At 46.8% G+C, this 20065-nt stretch overlaps 1 protein-coding gene across 1 annotated transcript in view; it reads left to right on the forward strand.

The window, feature by feature from the left end:
* Positions 1–12291, forward strand: part of LOC137431142 (glutamate receptor 3-like) — a 152358-nt gene extending 140067 nt beyond the window's left edge. The window contains exons 13-14 of the mRNA XM_078781532.1: positions 3371–3618; positions 12057–12291. Of these exons, the coding sequence (XP_078637658.1) occupies positions 3371–3618; positions 12057–12267 (459 nt within the window). The 3' untranslated portion in view covers positions 12268–12291. The remainder of the gene's footprint in view (positions 1–3370; positions 3619–12056) is intronic.
* The last annotated feature ends 7774 nt before the right edge of the window (positions 12292–20065 follow it).

The raw sequence follows: 20065 nt of genomic DNA on the forward strand, positions 1-20065 counted from the left end.
CCAACAATCATTGCTGGTGACACCAAGTACCAGTTGGTCTATCGAGCCACCACATTAACGTTAGACGAAAAGACGGTGCTTTTTGTATGTGGTACGATTGACGTTAGAGGTTGAGTCATTTTGACAACTTCACAAGTGTTTTCATGCGCAGTGTACGCTTAGTTATCCTTCTTATCTGACTGTATTGGTTTATTTGTCAATTTGGCCTTGTAATTGCTAATTACAACTCCTTCAATATGTGGCACTAAATATTTGCCATGCTTCATAGGCTTCCTACAGCATGATTAGTGATATTATCAATTTGTAAAGAACTCAGTGGTGTATGATGAAATTGCCAACAATCCAATGCGATAAATGAATTTCCTCCGGTTTATCCCATATTCCTGGTGCTCTCTGGGTCATTGGGCCTGTTGTAGTCACAACAAACCTAATCTCATACATGTTTGGTTTTGCTGTATCTTTTTACCTCTGCCAGCGAAGGTGGGCAGAGGTTGTTTTCACCCCTGTTTGTTTGTATGTCTGTTTGAATGTCTCTCTGTTTGTTTGTGACAAGGACATATCAATTAGATTTTGGTGAAGATATAGATCCGGATCCTATAATTTTAAAGTGATTCTTCACCATTGAGTGATAGGGCTAAAAACTAATATATAGCACGATATTTCAAAAAGTTGTGGACGAGCTATGGATGAGTTGGTAGGTGACGAGAACAAGCGTATTCGATTTTGGTTCAGGTCTGGATCTAGATCCGACCTATCAATGGGTGCAAAACATGAACTGTTCAGCCTGGTGGAAGGATGCGCTCTACCGAGTGCCGTTCTAGTTCTGGTTGCTTTTTTCTTTTGTTTCTATTTCGGTGAAGTTTTTTGAAGTGTGCACTTTTTCATACAAGATCAAGGCTCATGGTAGAGCAATGTGACTGAGGATAAAAAGGCTACGAACTGACAGTGGGGAAAGAATATAAGCTCCGTCACAAGGAACTTCAACGCAGGAGGCCATTCGGCTCATCAAGCATAATGGTTGCCAACCTATGCTTGTTTGTCCGTGCTCTATCCTTTTTAAATACGAATCATTTAAATCAATTCAATTGATTTATTGATTGATTGATTGATTTAATCAATCATTTAAATCAATTCAATTGAATCAATTTAAATACGAATCGAAGGCTTTCATCCGCAGCTCAATGGAATACTGCTCTCTCCTCTGGGCTGGTGCTCCTGCCTCACACCTAGCTCGTCTTCACGCTGTTGAAACCAAAGCGTTCAGAATCATTGGAATCTCCCGCGATGAAGCTAACTCCAAGGGCCTTTCACTCACTCACCGCAGGCAGGTTGGTGGTCTTTCCGTCTTCTACCGACTCCTCTCTGGCCTTGCCCCCCCAGCTCTCTCTGGGCTCTGTCCCCCAAATATTCCTACAGGTCGCACAAGATCTGCCTGCAACCCTCTTATGGTCAAACTGCCAAAATCAAGACTCTCTGCTCACCTTCACTCCTTCATTCCCCTTTTCTCCCGCCTCTGGAACAAACTCCCTCACTCTCTTCAATCCCACTCCACCCTCCACGTCTTTAAAACAGCTGTTCACCACCATCTCTTATCTTCCCCCATCCAAAACCTTGATCTTTTCTACCCCCGATAATTTCACCCCCAATCCACTTTTTTGAAATACCAACTTCTGCCCTGGAAGTCCTTGGTGTCCTTGTGTTTTATACTTCTCCCACCCCCCACCCCTTCCCACGCCTCCTCCCCCCAAGCCCTCTCCCTCCCACACATCTCCCTGCTCTCAAATGTTATGTTTGTGTGCTTCCCCTTCTCTCCCCATCTTGTCTTCCGCTAACTCTTTTTATATATTTTGTTTGTCTGGTTGATTTGTTTGTGAAATAAATGTTAGCTCTTTCACGAGCCTCGATTCAGTATACAATAAAAAACAAACAAAAAAAACATCAAGCAAGGAAGCAGCATGTACCATTTTTATTCTTTTATATGACTCGGCAGGGATTCAAATCGCCACCCTCACAGACTCAGAGTCTGGTTTGATAAACAAGGGGATGAACAAACAGGAAAAGAGGAGAATATGGAGGAGATGGAAGAAATAACCTGTAAGTATGAGGGTTGCATTAGGTCGGGTCAGTAGAAGTACAAATGGTAGTGGGTATGGATGTGAGGTGACATGAGATGGTCGTACACTGCCTGCTTGAAGCGCTGTTGGAAAGGGTGGGATTGAGCAGCCTCAGGAAGGCAGTTCCATCCGCAAACGGGAGAAAGGAGGAAGAAAAAAGTGGCGGTATGCAGTAAGCTTGACGTTTGGAAATTTAACGAGGGGTGACTAGAAAAACAGGTGCATCCTGGAGGAGCTGAGGAGGATCGGTGGACTGAGACGTCAGAAGAAGGTAGACCAGAGACGCGGTAAAAAACAACACAAGTCACTGACCTACCTGTGATGTGTGAGTATCAGGCTTTGGCCTCATCACGGGAGTTTCCAATAATGTTGAGAGCTATAGATACCACAGAATCTTGGAGACACAGATGTGATACTGGGGTGCTCGCACATAAAGGAGAGAAGTACTCCATTGAGGTACAGCCAAAGGCCTTATCGACTCTGAGGAGTTCTGATTTTTCAAGGAAAGACTTCCATTCATTTAAGGTGGCATCACACCGACTACCTTTATATTATTCAAGACGGTGGTGTATTGCAGCTTCTAGTTTTTCAAGATGACAGCGTGCTGCCCTGTCTTGTCCAATGCATTATTTCTCTGAAATTATTTCCACTTAATCTTGCTATCTGCGGCTTGTCGGCCTCTTATTTGCTTCGGCTCATTTACACCACGTTTTGGACCAGGTCATGGGTGGGGCATTGAGTGTTGAGTCACCCGCTCGAATACCAGGGCCACCAAGGCTGGTTCAGGCTGTGTACAAATGACATTTCAACATCGGCATGCCATCGTCATTGCGCTACTTTATTTCGTGGTTGAAGCAGAAAAAGATGGCGGCTATTTCCCAAGTCCGTGCAGGCAAAACGTTTGTCCAAGTGTTGGCAAACCTTGCAGGTGCAGCTATTGGTTTTGTTCTGGAGGGATGAGTCTGTACATCATCAATTAAATGCGTGACGTCACAGGTTAAAATATATGGGAGATGTATTATTTATTGGTACCGGGGATGGTGTGAACCGCCAGATGCACGTTGATGATCACCGACAGCCCAGTCCTGAGTTGTCTCGAAGACGTGATGCAAACGAGGTTTTTGTCCCACTATCTTGTCGTCGGTGTTTGAGAAAGAGGAGAATCCAACGTTCAGTTGAGCATATATTTGTTAATCTGTTTTGCAATCCTCACATTTGTTTTTGATTAAATACTCTGTCACATGACTGTCTCCCAGCGCTCGGGGATTGCCGTTTACGAGAAGATGTGGTCATACATGAAGTCTGCAGAGCCTTCAGTGTTCACAAAGAAAATACCTGAAGGTGTGGCACGTGTGCGCAAGTCCAAGGGAAAGTATGCATTCCTTCTCGAATCGACGATGAATGAGTATATTGAGCAGCGCAAGCCTTGCGACACCATGAAGGTTGGAGGAAACCTGGACTCCAAAGGCTATGGCATCGCCACACCAAAAGGCTCCCCACTCAGGTACCAGCCAGCTCCATATTCGCTTCCTGTGCTTACTGCCTCGACTTAAATCTGGCTTTCGCTTCTTCCTCACCTGTGCTCTTATCTCTTTCACATTGTCTGACATACTGTTCTTACCGAGACTTGACTGAGACATTATAAGTCAGTAAAGTTCGTTCCTGTGTGCGTTTAACTTCTGCGAGCCTGGTCCCTCAATTTAACTTCTCAAATGATGATGTTTATCCTGTCCCTGGCATTCCCCTGTGTTCATGTCGCATGCTTTGCTTAAACACCTCCTGCCCGACCCGTCACGTAAAAAGTCGCAGTCTGCGTATAGGGCATCTACATATTAGGTGCACAAAAATAGCGGGATCATTTTTGACCCCACTCCCCAAATGCTTCCCTTTTAAGCCCCAAACGTTCTCCTTTTACCCCTAAAATCCGGCAACCTGAGTTCCTCTTTCTCTTTCCTCCTTCCAAACCCCCTTGACATCCATTTTCTCCTTTATCTTTCCCCCTTTTCTCTTTGGTATCTCAATTGTGTGTTTGTTTTTCAATTTACACCTCCCTCTCCTGGTGCGTGCGGAATATGTAGATGGCCTCGTAAGCAAACTATAATAATGTAGAAAATGGAAATTAGCCCGCAAGAGACTGGAAATTAGATTCCAGGGAAATTTAAAAAATAATTGGTTATGACCTTATTCAAAATAATGTGTTAATAATTAGACAAACAGTATTAAAGAGTGGTTAAGTGGAAGGCAATGCATCTATGGAAGAGCATGACGCTTCATGAAACATACTCTGGAAGGAATTGTTTAGCAGGTGAATTGAAAAATGTAGAATGGGCCGCTAATTACATCATAATGGGAAAAGTCTGACCTTGGCCAGCCAGCATTGGTTATACATAACTGGTTGTATCCAAATTATCACTCTGAGTTTCTGTAGGATTTAGTGCTGATATCTGCTGAGCAAATAAAGGCATGCCCTTCACATCCATGCTGGAAAAGTAAAAATTATACGTACAGTAGGTATATGTATATATTATATTGTTATGGATTTGAGGTCAGCGGCTATTGCGAGGGTGATCTCTTTGACCCACTCCCTAACCTCCTACCCTGAGGCCACCAGGCCACGGATAACCCTGCGGCTCGACGGGTTCAACTGCGGATGCCGGTTAAAGCAATTTAATTGAGCAGGGTCCTCTCGCCCTCAGTCGTGTTGCCTTAATCACGGATTTAATCACCTTAACTGGGGACCGCTCCCTCAACGCCCACCCGTATACTTATTATGGCCGAGCGAACCGTGGGGTGGACTTTGGATGTACCTACGGAGCAAATTAGTAGAGCATAATCATCCTGTCTATCTAATATGTACACAATATGTCAGACCAATTAAGGACAAAGGACAAATGAGGAGGTTTGAAACACTTACCAAATTATAAAGCACATGTTTCAATCAGATATTCACAAGGCACATATTCCAGATACAATGATTACAAGGCACATATTTATAGACACATTCAACCAAGCACAAATAATGATCAAAGGCACAGAAGAGCAGACTTATCCACTAACACGTTTGTTTTCCCCCTTATGCAGACTCAATTACCCAGGGACGAACAAGATAGGCGCCTCAATCACAATCAGACCAGGGAAAGCAGACAGGAAGGAGATTAGAATCAGCACGGAGCATGGTTTTGACTCCTAAATCACCGGACATGGACAGGTGGGCCCATGTCGGTCCCAAGCGAAGAACAGGATGCTTTTGGGGAAATGGGAATATCGGGAGTGTCAGTGCGGTGACGAGTATCATGCGTTTCATGCAGGTATAAATGGCCCTAGCTGTTCGGAATGGTCCGAAGGAATGGTCCCGCAACCAACCCACACCCTCTCCCCCCATCCCCCATTAATCACTTTACAATGTGATTTTAATTGGGGATTGTTAGAAAGGGAAGGAAGGACGGAATCTATTTAATTTGACGATTTTTTAAATGTTTCACATGCTGAAAGATTTGTTCGCCAGTTCGGAGTTACCAGGGTGTTTCAGGAGGTACGGGAGACGGTGACTCGGAGGTGAAAGGGTGAAGGGTTTGGATGTTGGGTGAAGGGGGGAAGGTTTCTATGGGGAGCAGAGGAAATAGAGTTTGATGGCGAAAGGACGAGGGATTTTGGATCCATGTTTAAACGAGGAGAGGCAAGTTTTCAGTGGGAGTTACAGGGTTCGGAAGACAAAGGGTGGGCGGTGTTGGGGAGTCTGGGGAATAGCAGTTTGGAAGCGAAAGGGGTGAGAGATGGGGATGGATTGAAAAATTGTATGACAGATGGATGGATTGATGAATTAAAGACAGACCGATTATATATATATATATATATATATATATATATATATATATATATATATATATATATATATATATATATACAGTATATATATATATTTTTATATATATATATATATATATATATATATATATATATATATATATAATATATATATACTGTATATAGTTATGGCCATCACCTCTGGATAACCCCAAAAGGTCGGCATGTCCTGAGAGACCATGGATGCCGTCTAAAACCTTTAACTCAGCCCGGATCCTCTCGCCCAGAGTCGAGTTACCATGCCAGTGAATTAAGCATGGTAGACGGGGAACTGCCAGTGACTAAGCAGCGGTTAATTACTTGGCCGAGCAAACCAACGCTGCTTGCCACTTTACGTGGGCTACCATTACAACTGGAGTCTTGGACCGATTGCCACCCGGGAATGCTATCTCGGATCAACCACAAGCAGGATAAATCAAGACACGTATCAACACTCTCAGGAATTTATTACAGGCTAGCAAAGTAATGAAAGAGTGGAAAATGATGGGAAGAATGATGGGGTGATAATCAGGTGAGACAAATAGCAGGGAAATTCAAAGATCAATTATGGTGGGAAAAATGAGACATACAAATGGCACATAATTCAACACATAAGAAACACATATACATTCGCCCTTACCCTTATGCGATCATATCCACCCCAGAGTACTTACGAACAATCACTTATCACGAACTAAAATTATTGATCCGGACACTCGAGGAATGACACAGAGACGAGTGCTGAGGGTATATATCACAGAGAAAGATAATAAAAGAATGTGGATTCCGGTGTGCCCTCAGCGAATCTGTAGTCGCTCCATTTGCCGTCACTCCGTTTACCATAGCCCTTTGCCCGAACTCACTCCTTGTGTCACCCTCGTGTGGCAGAGCTCCGATGGTCTGGTGTCCGTGCCGTGACTTGGATTTGCATTCGGGGGTGGCGCTGTCCTAGCTGTGTTACTAAAGGCCGGGGCCGTGTCTTGTCAAAACCGCCATGGCGAAAAGCTGATGGGAATAAAAGTGTGAATACGAAGAAAGCATGTGTGGAGGAAATGTGTGTAGTGTTAAAAAGGAATGCATGAGGTGTGAAACTCCATACTGACGACAAGAACTGCGAGCGGGGAAATCTCTGGGGAGAACTGCTCACTCTACTTCATGCTATGATGGTCCTTTCCTGCAAGAGAGAACAAACTGAGTCGAGTGTCTGCCCTTTTATCCTCCTGCAGTCCGTGGGTAGGCACGCCCTCCAAGCTGATAGAGCCCCCCCCCCCCCCCCCGCATTGTCTCCTGATTGGCCCAACTGTGCCGCATTTGCATCACAGAGGGGATGGGGTGGGGTAGCGGTGGATGGTTCTAGCATCTTCCACAATATTCACCCTTGGAATCCTCAGTGTCAACCTGGCTTCCACTCCGATGCTGCTTGCATAAAACCCAGAGCCATGGTTTGCAAATGTGTAATGAAGTGGATGCCAGAGAATGGTGCGAAGTGTAAGAGAACGTTAGAAATAGAGATAGAAGTGAAAGGAAATAGAGAAAGAGGGACATAGAAAAAATGGGGGGGTGGGGGGGGAAGGGGACAACACCCTATTTTCTCACATGTGCAATGCATATTTGGCACATCAATACAATTTACCTAATTTCCAAACAAAATACTAAGGAAATGACCGACTAATATTTATGTGTTTGTGCTTTTACCTGCACCGGAGAGGGGCCGCCCCACGCTCACAACCTTCACAAGATTTATTTTACAGTCTTGATTAAAAAAAAAATCAACATACTAAGCCAATCCTTGTACTGAGGCTTCATGGTTAATCCCCATATTAATTCCCTTAAGTGGCTTTACTTTTGACCCCCCTCGCCTTTGTCCTGTACATTCACCTTCCTTACACTCCTTTTTGTACCAATCGATCTCCTCCATACATATCCTTGATTTCCTTTCCTCCTCTTTCCCCACAATTCTCCTACTCAAATTTATTTTCAATTCTTCGCTTTTATGAAGATGGCCCCCAAACTAATGCTCTTCGTCCGTTAGCCACGTTACTCACCCAGCTTATTATCACTCAGCAGAATTGGCCCGGGCACCCTATGGAAACCACCATTTTAATGAAATGTACAGAGGGCTTGTATTGAAGTACATTCGTTTAATGAAGTGGTTTCCATTCCGATTATTACCATCACCATTATTTGAAATAGATATTTATCACTTTTTTCCCTTTTCTTTGTTCATATTACCAATTTGCTCTTCCATAGCCTGGTGTTGGCTTAGCGGTTAGGGTGCCAGCTTGGGATCCTAGGATCCTGGGTTTGAATTCCGGTCGATCGCTGAATTAACACCAGGTGGGTTGACTCAGCCTGTCATCCTTCCGAGGTCGGCAAATTGAGTACCAGTTCACTGGTAATTCCCTGTGTGTCGCAAGAGATGACTAACAGGGTTGGCAGCAGGAAGGGCATTTGGCCATAAAACATTGCTTCAAAAAAAGGGGACCACAGTGCCCAAAAAAGACCAACCCAGGAAAATGGCCTCTAAAGGTGGTTCAATACGCCTCAATTTAGATGCAAGAGGAAAGCCTTCATAATGTTAGGGCGGAAGAGGATAGGTTTTTTTGTGTTGCAAGTTCAAATCTATTTCTATGAACCCCAGCCTTCCCGAGCAATACAACAGCTGTGTTTCCAAATGGATTGTCAAGTCTCACAAGTCTTTTTTTATGTCAATAACAGACAAGAGATGAAGATGCTGTGACTTCACTTCTCACTTCCTGTTTCCTTTCTCTATTCTCGCTCTTCCGACAAACTCATTTCTGTCTCGTGCTCAGTTATGTTTCCCACATGCTTCTGCAAGCACGAGCATGGATTGTAACGCAAACGAAAGTGCGGACATGTGTGCATACCTCAGCCCCGCTTAAGATGCAGGTTTGGCCATTGGCTGCCAGATCCATTTTGAAAGCTCAACCAACAACACGAGAGCAATTGGTTCCACTTGGGTGAAAAGCCGGGCAATTAAATCGGTGCCGGAATTGATCCAGTAGTCCACAGTTGCAAGCTGTAACTGCTATCAAAAATTTCCAGTAACCCATGAAAACTTCACCGCCAAAAACGACCAAACCCACCAGGTCTTTAAGCAGGGCCTGTGGTTCATCTTCCGATTGATTTGCATGGATTCCTTGCCTGAAGTTCAGGAATAATGAGTGAACCCTTTTCACTTCCTATAGCTCCTGCCTCGTGCGGTGCTGCTGTGGAATCCACAATGACCGACACACAGAAGAACTCATCGTATTTGCTATTCATCTCCATTCCTCGTGCCTTCATTGTGTTTATTCCACAAACGTGCATGCGCTCCCCACAAAACTCCACGTTTGTGTTGTTGTTCTCCACCCTCAGTGAAATGGCAAAGTGTTTTGATAATGACAATGATGAAAATGATGATCATTTGCAAGTGCTCGCATGTGTTCCTTCAATCAGTGTGCAAATACCTGTATTTACACGTGACACATATACCTTCAAAACATCCGCAACCTTACCACATTTCCAGATATCCACATAGAAAATGGAATTTTATTCTGTGGTTTCGGTACCATTGATGCAAATCCTAAGAAACACCAACCTGACTTCCCAATTGCAACTTTCTTAAATCCTCATTTGTGCAAATGATGCCTCGAGGCCTATGAGCCAGATTGGAAAATGTAGCTTAAAGGTAACAAGGAAGCCACGCAAATTGGGAGAATTTTTTTAAGGCAGTAGAGTAATGGTAAGAAACTGGATTGTCATATTATGGACCCAATAAACACCACAAAAATTAATAAATAAAAGCTTACATGAGGGTTACCCTAAAAGCTATGCCTCCTGCATTAGAGATGACGTCGTTTTTTTTTAAAATCATTTTCAAAAATAGTTATCTCTTTAATGCAGTCATTTTTCCATTGCACCCACATGACGTCACAGTAACTACATTTGTCAGCATCAGTAACACCATTTGCAAACTGCATCCGTTACAGTGAGCTCCAAACGTCGTCTGCAAAGACCATCTTTTAAAGGACTAAAAGGAGGGAAGACTGAAGTTTGAACGTGCTTGGTTTGAACCGTAATTTGGGTGGGGCAGTGTGGCCTAAGCAGATGTTTGTGATCGTCTTGTAATGTCCGTAAAGGAGTGCGAGGCGTGGAAACATTTCCTGGTGAAAGAGAATACCCGCCATATCAGTGTTGGCCAGCTTTTTAAAATCGATCATCAACGGGAAAATAGATTTGTGTACCCAGGTGGAACGGTGGCCTGCGATGGTAGTTCGGAGGCAAAAGTACAGAGGATGGGTGCGAATGCATGGGGGAAAGTGCAGGGATTGCTGGTGGTCCGTGTGCGGCCTGTGGCTGCTGGTTGCATAATTTTCTGGGGGCGCGGCTGTGCTGCTGATGCACTGCCATCTGTCACTCGTTTTGCAGACCTCGGAAGCATGACAGGCTAAGTCAAGCCACCTGGTGGTTATTTCAATGGCTCACACTCAGGACCCACAGATCACTTTAAGCCAGCCACCTTAACCGTTAAGCCAACACCACAGGCTTCAGGCATTGCTGGTTCACAAGAAGATATCAAGGAAGGTGAAAGGGAAACGCCTGAGGTCACGTGTAACTGTGGCATAGCTATATGATCTGGAGACTGTGGCATTGCTATATGGTCTGGAGACTGTGGCATTGCTATATGGTCTGGAGACTGTGGCATGGCTATATGGTCTGGAGACTGTGGCATAGCTATATGGTCTGGAGACTGTGGCATAGCTATATGATCTGGAGACTGTGGCATTGCTATATGGTCTGGAGACTGTGGCATGGCTATATGGTCTGGAGACTGTGGCATAGCTATATGGTCTGGAGACTGTGGCATTGCTATATGGTCTGGAGACTGTGGCATAGCTATATGGTCTGGAGACTGTGGCATAGCTATATGGTCTGGAGACTGTGGCATTGCTATATGGTCTGGAGACTGTGGCATTGCTATATGGTCTGGAGACTGTGGCATTGCTATATGGTCTGGAGACTGTGGCATAGCTATATGGTCTGGAGACTGTGGCATTGCTATACGGTCTGGAGACTGTGGCATTGCTATATGGTCTGGAGACTATGGCATAGCTATATGGTCTGGAGACTGTGGCATAGCTATATGGTCTGGAGACTGTGGTGTAGCTATATGGTCTGGAGACTGTGGCATTGCTATATGGTCTGGAGACTGTGGCATTGCTATATGGTCTGGAGACTGTGGCAGTGTGGCATTGCTATATGGTCTGGAGACTGTGGCATTGCTATATGGTCTGGAGACTGTGGCAGTGTGGCATTGCTATATGATCTGGAGACTGTGGCATTGCTGTATGGTCTGGAGACTGTGGCATAGCTATATGGTCTGGAGATTGTGGCATTGACAGAGCGGCAACAACAGACTGCAGGTGTGTGATAACAACTGGGTGAGGAGGACTGCAGGAGTGGGTGGATGAACTGAGGGAGGAGATCGGTGTGGAGATGAGCTTGACGGGATCATTTGTCGAGAGCTGGCTTACGTAGACAGGGTACCTGGTGTGGATGGAGAAAGATAAGCTTCTGAAGAGAGCAGATGTGGAGAAAGAGCGATCCATGGGAAAGATGGGAAAACTGGGTGAAGAGGGATATCATAAAGGTGGAGGTGGGTGGAAAATGGGAAGTGATGGCTGGTGATAGAGGCCGATGGAGGAGTGTCATGGAAAGAGCAAAGCAGCAGCTCAGTACCACTTGGCCTCCCCCCATATAAAGGGTTTTTGAGGATGTAAAAGCTTACTAACACTCAGAGCTGTAAGCACATCACTTCTGCATCGAGGTAACGAAGTCGCGATGAATCATCTCCGAGGTCAGTGCAAGTAGAAGACTGCCTCATCTCCAGAAAAGTTTTATTTTTAAAACGAGGCATTACTTTTAGGGTAAACTATGTAGCCATACAATCCCATAAGCACAACTTTATACGGATATCACACAACACTGCACATCACAACTCACCTACGCACACACAGCAGTAACTCATCGTTTCTCTTTATGTACATGTGTGTCCGTTTGCGTTTGTCTGTATTTGTCCGTGAATCGTGGCACCAGAGACATGGTTAACCTGGCGGTGCTTAAGCTAAACGAGCAAGGCTTGCTGGACAAACTCAAAAACAAGTGGTGGTACGATCGGGGAGAGTGCGGCAGCGGAGCTGGCGACTCGAAGGTCAGACACGACATACGGCCCGTGCTTACGCGCGTTGGGGAAAGCACGAAAGCTTGTCGACTTATTTTTCTGAAAATTGCTTCCTGTGGTTTCTAGTTCACAGGTTTCGACTCAGCACCAGGTTGTTTTTGTCAAAAGATTTTCTGGATTATATATACTGTATATACTTGTATGAGAGTGTGTATGAGTGTGCCAATTAAGGCTTGTCCACCCTCAAAAATTTCAAAATATGCCCTTTTGCCACTAAACCTTTGCCTATTTACAGTACGATGTACTGAAACAGGTGAGTAAACGAGATGTTCCACGAACACTGCATAAAAGTCCATTCCATTGCAATTTAAAATTCCATTATGTACGAGTACATGTGATCACATCAGCTTGGTGAATACCGTGGGACCCCGCTATTTGCGGGGGATACGATACGTTCCTGGAAAATCCGCGGATTGCGAAACCACGAATTGCGGGGATTGTTGTCCCCCGTCGCACCGCGGAGCGAAAGGGGGACGATGGTTTCCCCTCCGTCCGTGTGTGCGTCCGTGCGTGCGTCCATCCGTCTGTGCATGCGTGCGTAAGCGAAGGACCGAATTCTAATTTGGTGTGTGGGTGCAACCCACGTCAAAATCCAAGATGGCTGCCGCCATGTATGTCTGAAATTTGTGAGCGGAATATCTTGAAAAATAAACGAACTACTAACTTCTAATCTGGTGTGTGGGTGTATCTACGCGTAAGGAAGAACGCTATTGAAAATTGGGTCGCCACGTAAAAATCCAAGATGGCCGCCACCATATATATGTCTGAACCTGTGCTGTTGAAAATTGGGTCGCCACGTAAAAATCCAAGATGGCCGCCTTGCGTCTTCCACTTTGTCAACTCACATCACTTCACCGACGGGGGACCTAGGCGTAACGCTTGTTTCAATTGAAAAAGGGGGGATAGGTTCCCGAGTCGTGAAAATCCGTGAATTGAGAGGAACAAACCGCGAATGGTGAGGCAAAATCCACGAATGTCGGAGATAATCCCGGAAATGGCGAGACAAATCTCACGAATGTTGATGAAAATCCGCGAATTAATGCCGTGCCAGTTTCAATGGGGAAAACGGAGACAGCTAATTGCACTAATAGATACTGTGGAGTGTTTTCATTCTGTGCAGTAACTCACGGGGATGCGGGGCAGCTGGTGGAACATCCCGCGAAGCTCTCGATTTATAGTGCGGCTAAAATTTGTGGCCATGAAAACACAAAGCACGCATCAGTGAATGTATAAGCAGGTCATGCTCGCAGCTCATAGATGTTTTTTTGCATATGCCCAGCTGCTTTATGCATGGCTGGTGAAAGATGGGTTTTTATAAATGTGTCAAGCTATTGGCTCATGAAAAAAATATTTGCGCCACTGAAAAATCGCGAATGCGCAGAACATGGTCGCGAATAGGAAAAAAAAACCTGCAATTCCGTTGAACACAGCCGCGAATAGAAAAAAACCCCGCGAATTTGCGGGACACTTTTCCGAGAATAGAGAAACAGGTCGCATTTTATCACCCACGAATACGTGGAACCCGCGAATAATGGAACCGCAAATAGCGGGGTCTGACTGTATTTACTTTGAAAAATAAATTCTTGTTTGATAAAAGGGGCCACTGGCAGAACACAACGGTTAAAAGGGCCTCGAACCCCCGTACCACCTGGATCCACCCTGGGTCATACTAGTCGCATGTAATCACCATCTTAACTCCTTTCAATCAATAACAATGCATAGCACTCACCTGACCAATACACTCAGCATGAAGAGTTCTGCGAGTCACAAATATCATTTGCTGGAGGAGCTCTGAGGGTGACCTCCAAGGTAAGTTGAACACATAATGCATGTTATGCTTTCTGCACAGACACCTTCCATTGTGGTACAAAGAGACGCACACTGTCTTTTGCAATCTTCCATGCCGGTTTGGCCCAGTTCAAGTCATACCAAAGACTTTTTAAAATGGTATGTGCTGCTTACTTGCTTGAAAAGGATAGAGCACGCACAATCCCCATTGGTTGGCATCCATGGGGAGGAGGAAATGCCCCGCTGAGTACGGTGAGAAAAGTGGCGCCATTGTTGTGACGTCGCTAGTGCCCAGAGTATCCCAGGAAGTGACATTGGTGATGGCACTTCCCCCAAGCTCAGTGGCTGTTAAGTGTTTGTCTTGTGTGTGTGTGTGTGTGTGTGTGTGTGTGTGTGTGTGTGTGTGTGTGTGTGTGTGTGTGTGTGTGTGTGTGTGTGTGTGTGTGTGTCAGCTCTAATACGAGCCTTAGCCCATGTATAAAAAAAGTTGCAGGCTTCTACAAATGCTGAATTGGCAATTGGGTTAAATAAGTCGATACATTCATTTTCCCCTCGCGTGTAAACCCGGCGAGCAGTGACGCATCTCCGCCGGGGTGCTTCGGCCGGTGGTCCCTTTCTCTCGACGAGCGGCGTGATCAGGTCGCGGGCCAGAACAGCGACCTTCTGGAATTACGTTTCGAAAAAAAAAATGATACATAATAAATTTCATGTTTAAAAAAAAAAAAAAATGCCCATTTTGTCGGTGCTGAATTTGAACATTCTGAACTCGATGATTTCAAAATCAAACAGATCACGCTGCTGCAATGGGCCAGAATATGGGGATTCAGTAGCATGCTTGGTACACCGCTGGAGGAAACGATATGCCTATCTATATTCATGAATTTTCGGTAGATTTAAGGAGATTTGTTTGTTAGCGATTATAACCTCATGGTGTTTGCGACCATTGCAGAAGGCAAAGGGCCCACCGGTACACACCCTCGATACGTCACTGCGAGCACCGCGGTGGAGAATCCTGACAAGTTTGAGGCCTACGCCTTTAACCCTCACCTCGGTCTCCGATGTCAGTGCTTCCTCTACCCCGGTGCCTGACTGCGCAGTATCGGTCAGTCGGCCAGCCGCCCCCTGAGTCTCATCTCGGGGGCCGGCAGCCGGATCTGGCCGGTACTGGAAGCGATGGGCCACCGCCATTACACGCGTCGAATTTAAATCTAGGCCACGGACTCCATTGCGCATTGGAAACGCAAGCAGCAAATTCAAAATTGCCATGAAACCCAGTCATCAGCGATGGGGTGCAAATTGCTATGATCTGCCGCAAATCGATAGACTACGGTATGCAATTTTATTCACGTGTGAGGCAAACGTTGCACATCACCACGGTGTTTAAATTCACGAACAAGGAAAAAAGAAATATCCGGTGAAAGTCTGTCGTAATGGACGACGATCGTGTCCATTTTTGTTCTCGTTAACACCGACTACCTCTGCCGAACGACATACGGAGAATGTTACAAGGCGAAAGTTAAAATGGCGGTGGCTGCGCCATCGCTTTGTGACGGAGTGGGAATGACAGACGGTCATTCGACAGTAAGGGGGAGACGCATAACATAACATGGCAACGCGTCATTTATGTTATTCCTGCACCAAACCCCTTCGTGCGGCGGCGACAGAACCCCTGTAAACCTGGCGGTTCTGAAGCTCAGCGAGCAAGGGATTCTAGACAAGCTGAAAAACAAGTGGTGGTATGACAAGGGCGAATGTGGAAGCAAGGAGTCGGGCAGCAAGGTCAGCACCGGGGGATTTTTTCGGGGGGGAAATGGGGATTTGCGGGTGCAAGGGCTGGGAATTGTAGTGCTTGATGGTTGATGGTGTTTAGATGGGGTGATGAAAAAAAAAGGAGGATGTGAAAGGGGCATTTGGAAAGGGTGGAATGAAGATGAATATTGAGGCTTGTGGGAATGTTTATGGGATGGTCAAGTGGGACCTAAGTTTGCAATGTCTATTTTTTTTTTATACTGAACAAAAACGTTTTACACCTGTGCTCTTCTTCTTCTTTTTTCTATCTATCTAGGGAATTCATTTGACCGGGATGCAATCATCAATTTAGTCTCGTCGTTAACCAGGAATGGCTGCGCCGCTGATGCGGTGCCCCAGTAGATTAGGGCAGGAATTTGGCCAGGGTACTGGCACACAACTGGCTACTCCTTTTCACCAACGATAAGGATTTATTACAAGACTACAACCCACAAATAACTAGAACAGAGCATCACTGATAACCTTACCATTTGGTAAGCGTTTCGTACATTATCCACACAATACATTTGGACTTTACCTGGAACGCCCCACATATTCTCAGATGCAACATTGCTGAGAAGCCAGAGCCAGGTGTCATTTTTGGAATCTACTGCTACTACTTCTACTACGACCACCACAACTTCTTCTTTAACAGCCGCAATTATTTCCACCTTCTTGTGAGTTTGTCTAAGGAACGTTTTGGCCCGAGTCTTACATGAACCGGCTCGCCAGGCCTGACATTCGACTGAGGGTGGCAAGCATTTGTGATTTCGCCAGAGAAGTAGCGATAACTTGCCTATTCTTCCTGAAAGACAAGTCGGGATATTTTATGTCCAAAAGCTAATGCTGGCGGATGGGATACCCAGCTTAATGTCCATCTGAGGGATGGCACACTTTGTGATGCATCTTCCTGCCTGCGAAACACCAATCCAACAGTTTATAGTCGGGTTGGGAATCGAACCAAGACGAAACAGCTCAAACGTAAGTGGACGACCTCGACACCATCCGATCAGACGATTACAATGATTATACTGGCATCTCCTTACACTCTATCAAGGTCGTGTTACCAATGGCTTTGGTCCTTTCTTAGAGATTGTCTCTCTTCCCCTCGCTCTCTCTCTCTCTCTCTCTCTCTCCCTCCTCTCTCTGCCTCTCTCTTCATCTCTCTCCTCCCTCCATCTCACTCTTCATCTCTCTCTCTCTCCATCTCTCTCTCCCTCTTTCTACCTCTCCCTCCATCTCTTCTCCCCTCCATCTCTCTCTCCTCCATCTCTCTCTCTCTCCTCTCTCTGCCTCTCCCTTCATCTCTCTCTCCCTCTCCTCTGCCTCTCTCTCTCTCTCCCTCATCTCTCTCTCTCTCTCTCCCTCCATCTCTCTCTCTCCCTCCATCTCTCTCTCTCTCTCTCTCCTCCCTCATCTCTCTCTCTCTCCCTCCATCTCTCTCTCCTCTCCCTCCATCTCTCTCTCTCTCTCTCCCTCCATCTCTCTCTCTCTCTCCCTCCATCTCTCTCTCTCTCTCCCTCCATCTCTCTCTCTCCCTCCATCTCTCTCTCTCCCTCCATCTCTCTCCCTCTCTGCCTCTCTCTTAATCTCTCTCTCCCTCCATCTCTCTCCCTCCATCTCTCTCTCTCTCTCCTCTGCCTCTCCTTCATCTCTCTCTCCCTCTCTCTGCCTCTCCCTCCATCTCTCTCTGCCTCCATCTCTCTCCTCTCCCTCCATCTCTCTCCTCTCTCTGCCTCTCCCTTCATCTCTCTACTCCTCTCTCTGCCTCTCCCTCCATCTCTCTCTTGCTCTCTCTTAATCTCTCTCTCCCTCCATCTCTCTCTCCCTCCATCTCTCTCGCCCTCCATCTCTCTCCCTCTCTCTGCCTCTCTCTTCATCTCTCTCTCTCTCTCGCTCTCCCCTCCATCTCTCTCCCTCTCTCTCTGCCTCTCTCTCATCTCTCTCTCCCTCTCTCTGCCTCTACCTCCAATTCTCTCTCTCTCCCTCCATCTCTCTCTCTCTCCCTCCATCTCTCTCTCTCTCCCTCCATCTCTCTCTCTCTCCCTCCATCTCTCTCTCTCTCCCTCCATCTCTCTCTCTCTCCCTCCATCTCTCTCTCTCTCCTCCATCTCTCTCTCTCTCCCTCCACTCTCTCCCTCTCTCTGCCTCTCTCTTAATCTCTCTCTCCCTCCTCTCTCTCTCCTCCATCTCTCTCCTCTCTCTGCTCTCCCTTCATCTCTCTCTCCCTCTCTCTGCCTCTCCCTCCATCTCTCTCTCCATCCATCTCTCTCTCCCTCCATCTCTCTCTCCCTCTCTCTTCCTCTCCCTTCATCTCTCTCTCCCTCTCTCTGCCTCTCTCCATCTCTCTCTGCCTCTCTCTTAATCTCTCTCTCCCTCCATCTCTCTCTCCCTCCATCTCTCTCGCCCTCCATCTCTCTCCCTCTCTCTGCCTCTCTCTCATCTCTCTCTCTCTCTCTCTCTCTCTCCCTCCATCTCTCTCCTCTCTCTGCCTCTCTTCACTCTCTCTCCCTCTCTCTGCTCTCCCTCCAATTCTCTCTGCCATACTCCTCCATCTCTCTCTCCTCTCTCTGCCTCTCTCTTAATCTCTCTCTCCCTCCATCTCTCCCTCCCTCCATCTCTCTCTCATCACCTCTCTCTGCTCTCCCTTCATCTCTCTCTCTCTCTCCTCCATCTCTCTCTCTCTCCCTCCATCTCTCTCTCTCTCCCTCCATCTCTCTCTCTCTCCCTCCATCTCTCTCTCTCTCTCCTCTCCATCTCTCTCTCTCCTCCATCTCTCTCTCTCTCCCTCCATCTCTCTCCCTCTCTCTGCCTCTCTCTTAATCTCTCTCTCCCTCCATCTCTCTCTCCCTCCATCTCTCTCTCCTCTCTCTGCCTCTCCCTTCATCTCTCTCTCCCTCTCCCTCCATCTCTCTCTGCCTCCATCTCTCTCTCCTCATCTCTCTCTCCCTCTCTCTGCCTCTCCTTCATCTCTCTCTCCCTCTCTCTGCCTCTCCCTCCATCTCTCTCTGCCTCTCTCTTAATCTCTCTCTCCCTCCATCTCTCTCTCCCTCCATCTCTCTCGCCCTCCATCTCTCTCCCTCTCTCTGCCTCTCTCTTCATCTCTCTCTCTCCCTCCATCTCTCTCCCTCTCTCTGCCTCTCTCTTCATCTCTCTCTCCCTCTCTCTGCCTCTCCCTCCAATTCTCTCTGCCCTCTCCTCCATCTCTCTCTCCTCTCTCTGCCTCTCTCTTAATCTCTCTCTCCCTCCATCTCTCCCTCCCTCCATCTCTCTCTCTCCCTCTCTCTGCCTCTCCCTTCATCTCTCTCTCCCTCTCTCAGCCTCTCCCTCATCTCTCTCTGTCTCTCTCTTAATCTCTCTCTCCCTCCATCTCTCTCTCCCTCCATCTCTCTCTCTCTATCTCTCTCCCTCTCTCTGCCTCTCTCTTCATCTCTCTCTCTCCCTCCATCTCTCTCCCTCTGTCTGCCTCTCTCTTCATCTCTCTCTCTCCCTCTCTCTGCCTCTCTCTTCATATCTCTCTCCCTCCATCTCTCTCTCTGCCTCTCCCTCCCTCTCTCTCCCTCTCCCTCCCTCTCTCTCCCTCTCTCTGCCTCTCTCTTCATCTCTCTCTTCCCTCTCTCTGCCTCTCCCTCCATCTCTCTCTCCTCTCTCTGCCTCTCCTCTCCCTCTCTCTGCTCTCCCTCCCTCTCTCTCCCTCTCTGCCTCTCTCTTCATCTCTCTCTTCCTCCATCTCTCTCTCCCTCATCTCTCCTCCCTCTCTCTGCCTCTCCCTCCATCTCTCTCTCCCTCTCTCTGCCTCTCTCTTCATCTGTCTCTCCCTTCATCTCTCTCTCCTCCATCCATCTCTCTCTCCTCTCTCTGCCTCTCCTCCATCTCTCTCTCCCTCTCTCTGTCTCTCTCTTCATCTCTCTCTTCCTCCATCTCTCTCTCCCTCCATCTCTCTCCCTCTCTCTTCATCTCTCTCTCCTCCATTTCTCTCCCTCTCTCTCCCCCTCTCTCTTCATCTCTATCTCTCTCTCTCCTCTCTCCCTCTCTCCCCTCTCTCTCTCTCTCTCTCTATCCCCTCTCTCTCTCTCTCTCTACTATCCCCTCTCTCTCTCTCTCTATCCCCTCTCTCTCTCTATCCCTCTCTCTCTCTCCATCCCCTCTCTCTCTCTCTCCCCTCTCTCTCTCTCTCATCTCTCTCTCTCCTCTCTCTCCCTCTCTCTCTCTCTATCCTCTCTCTATCTCTATCCCCTCTCTCTCTCTCTCTCTATCCCTCTCTCTCTCTCTCTCTATCCCCTCTCTC

Source organism: Myxine glutinosa, chromosome 7 (assembly GCF_964187855.1).
Source record: "Myxine glutinosa chromosome 7, kmMyxGlut1.1, whole genome shotgun sequence".
NCBI classification, from domain to species: Eukaryota; Metazoa; Chordata; class Myxini; order Myxiniformes; family Myxinidae; genus Myxine; species Myxine glutinosa.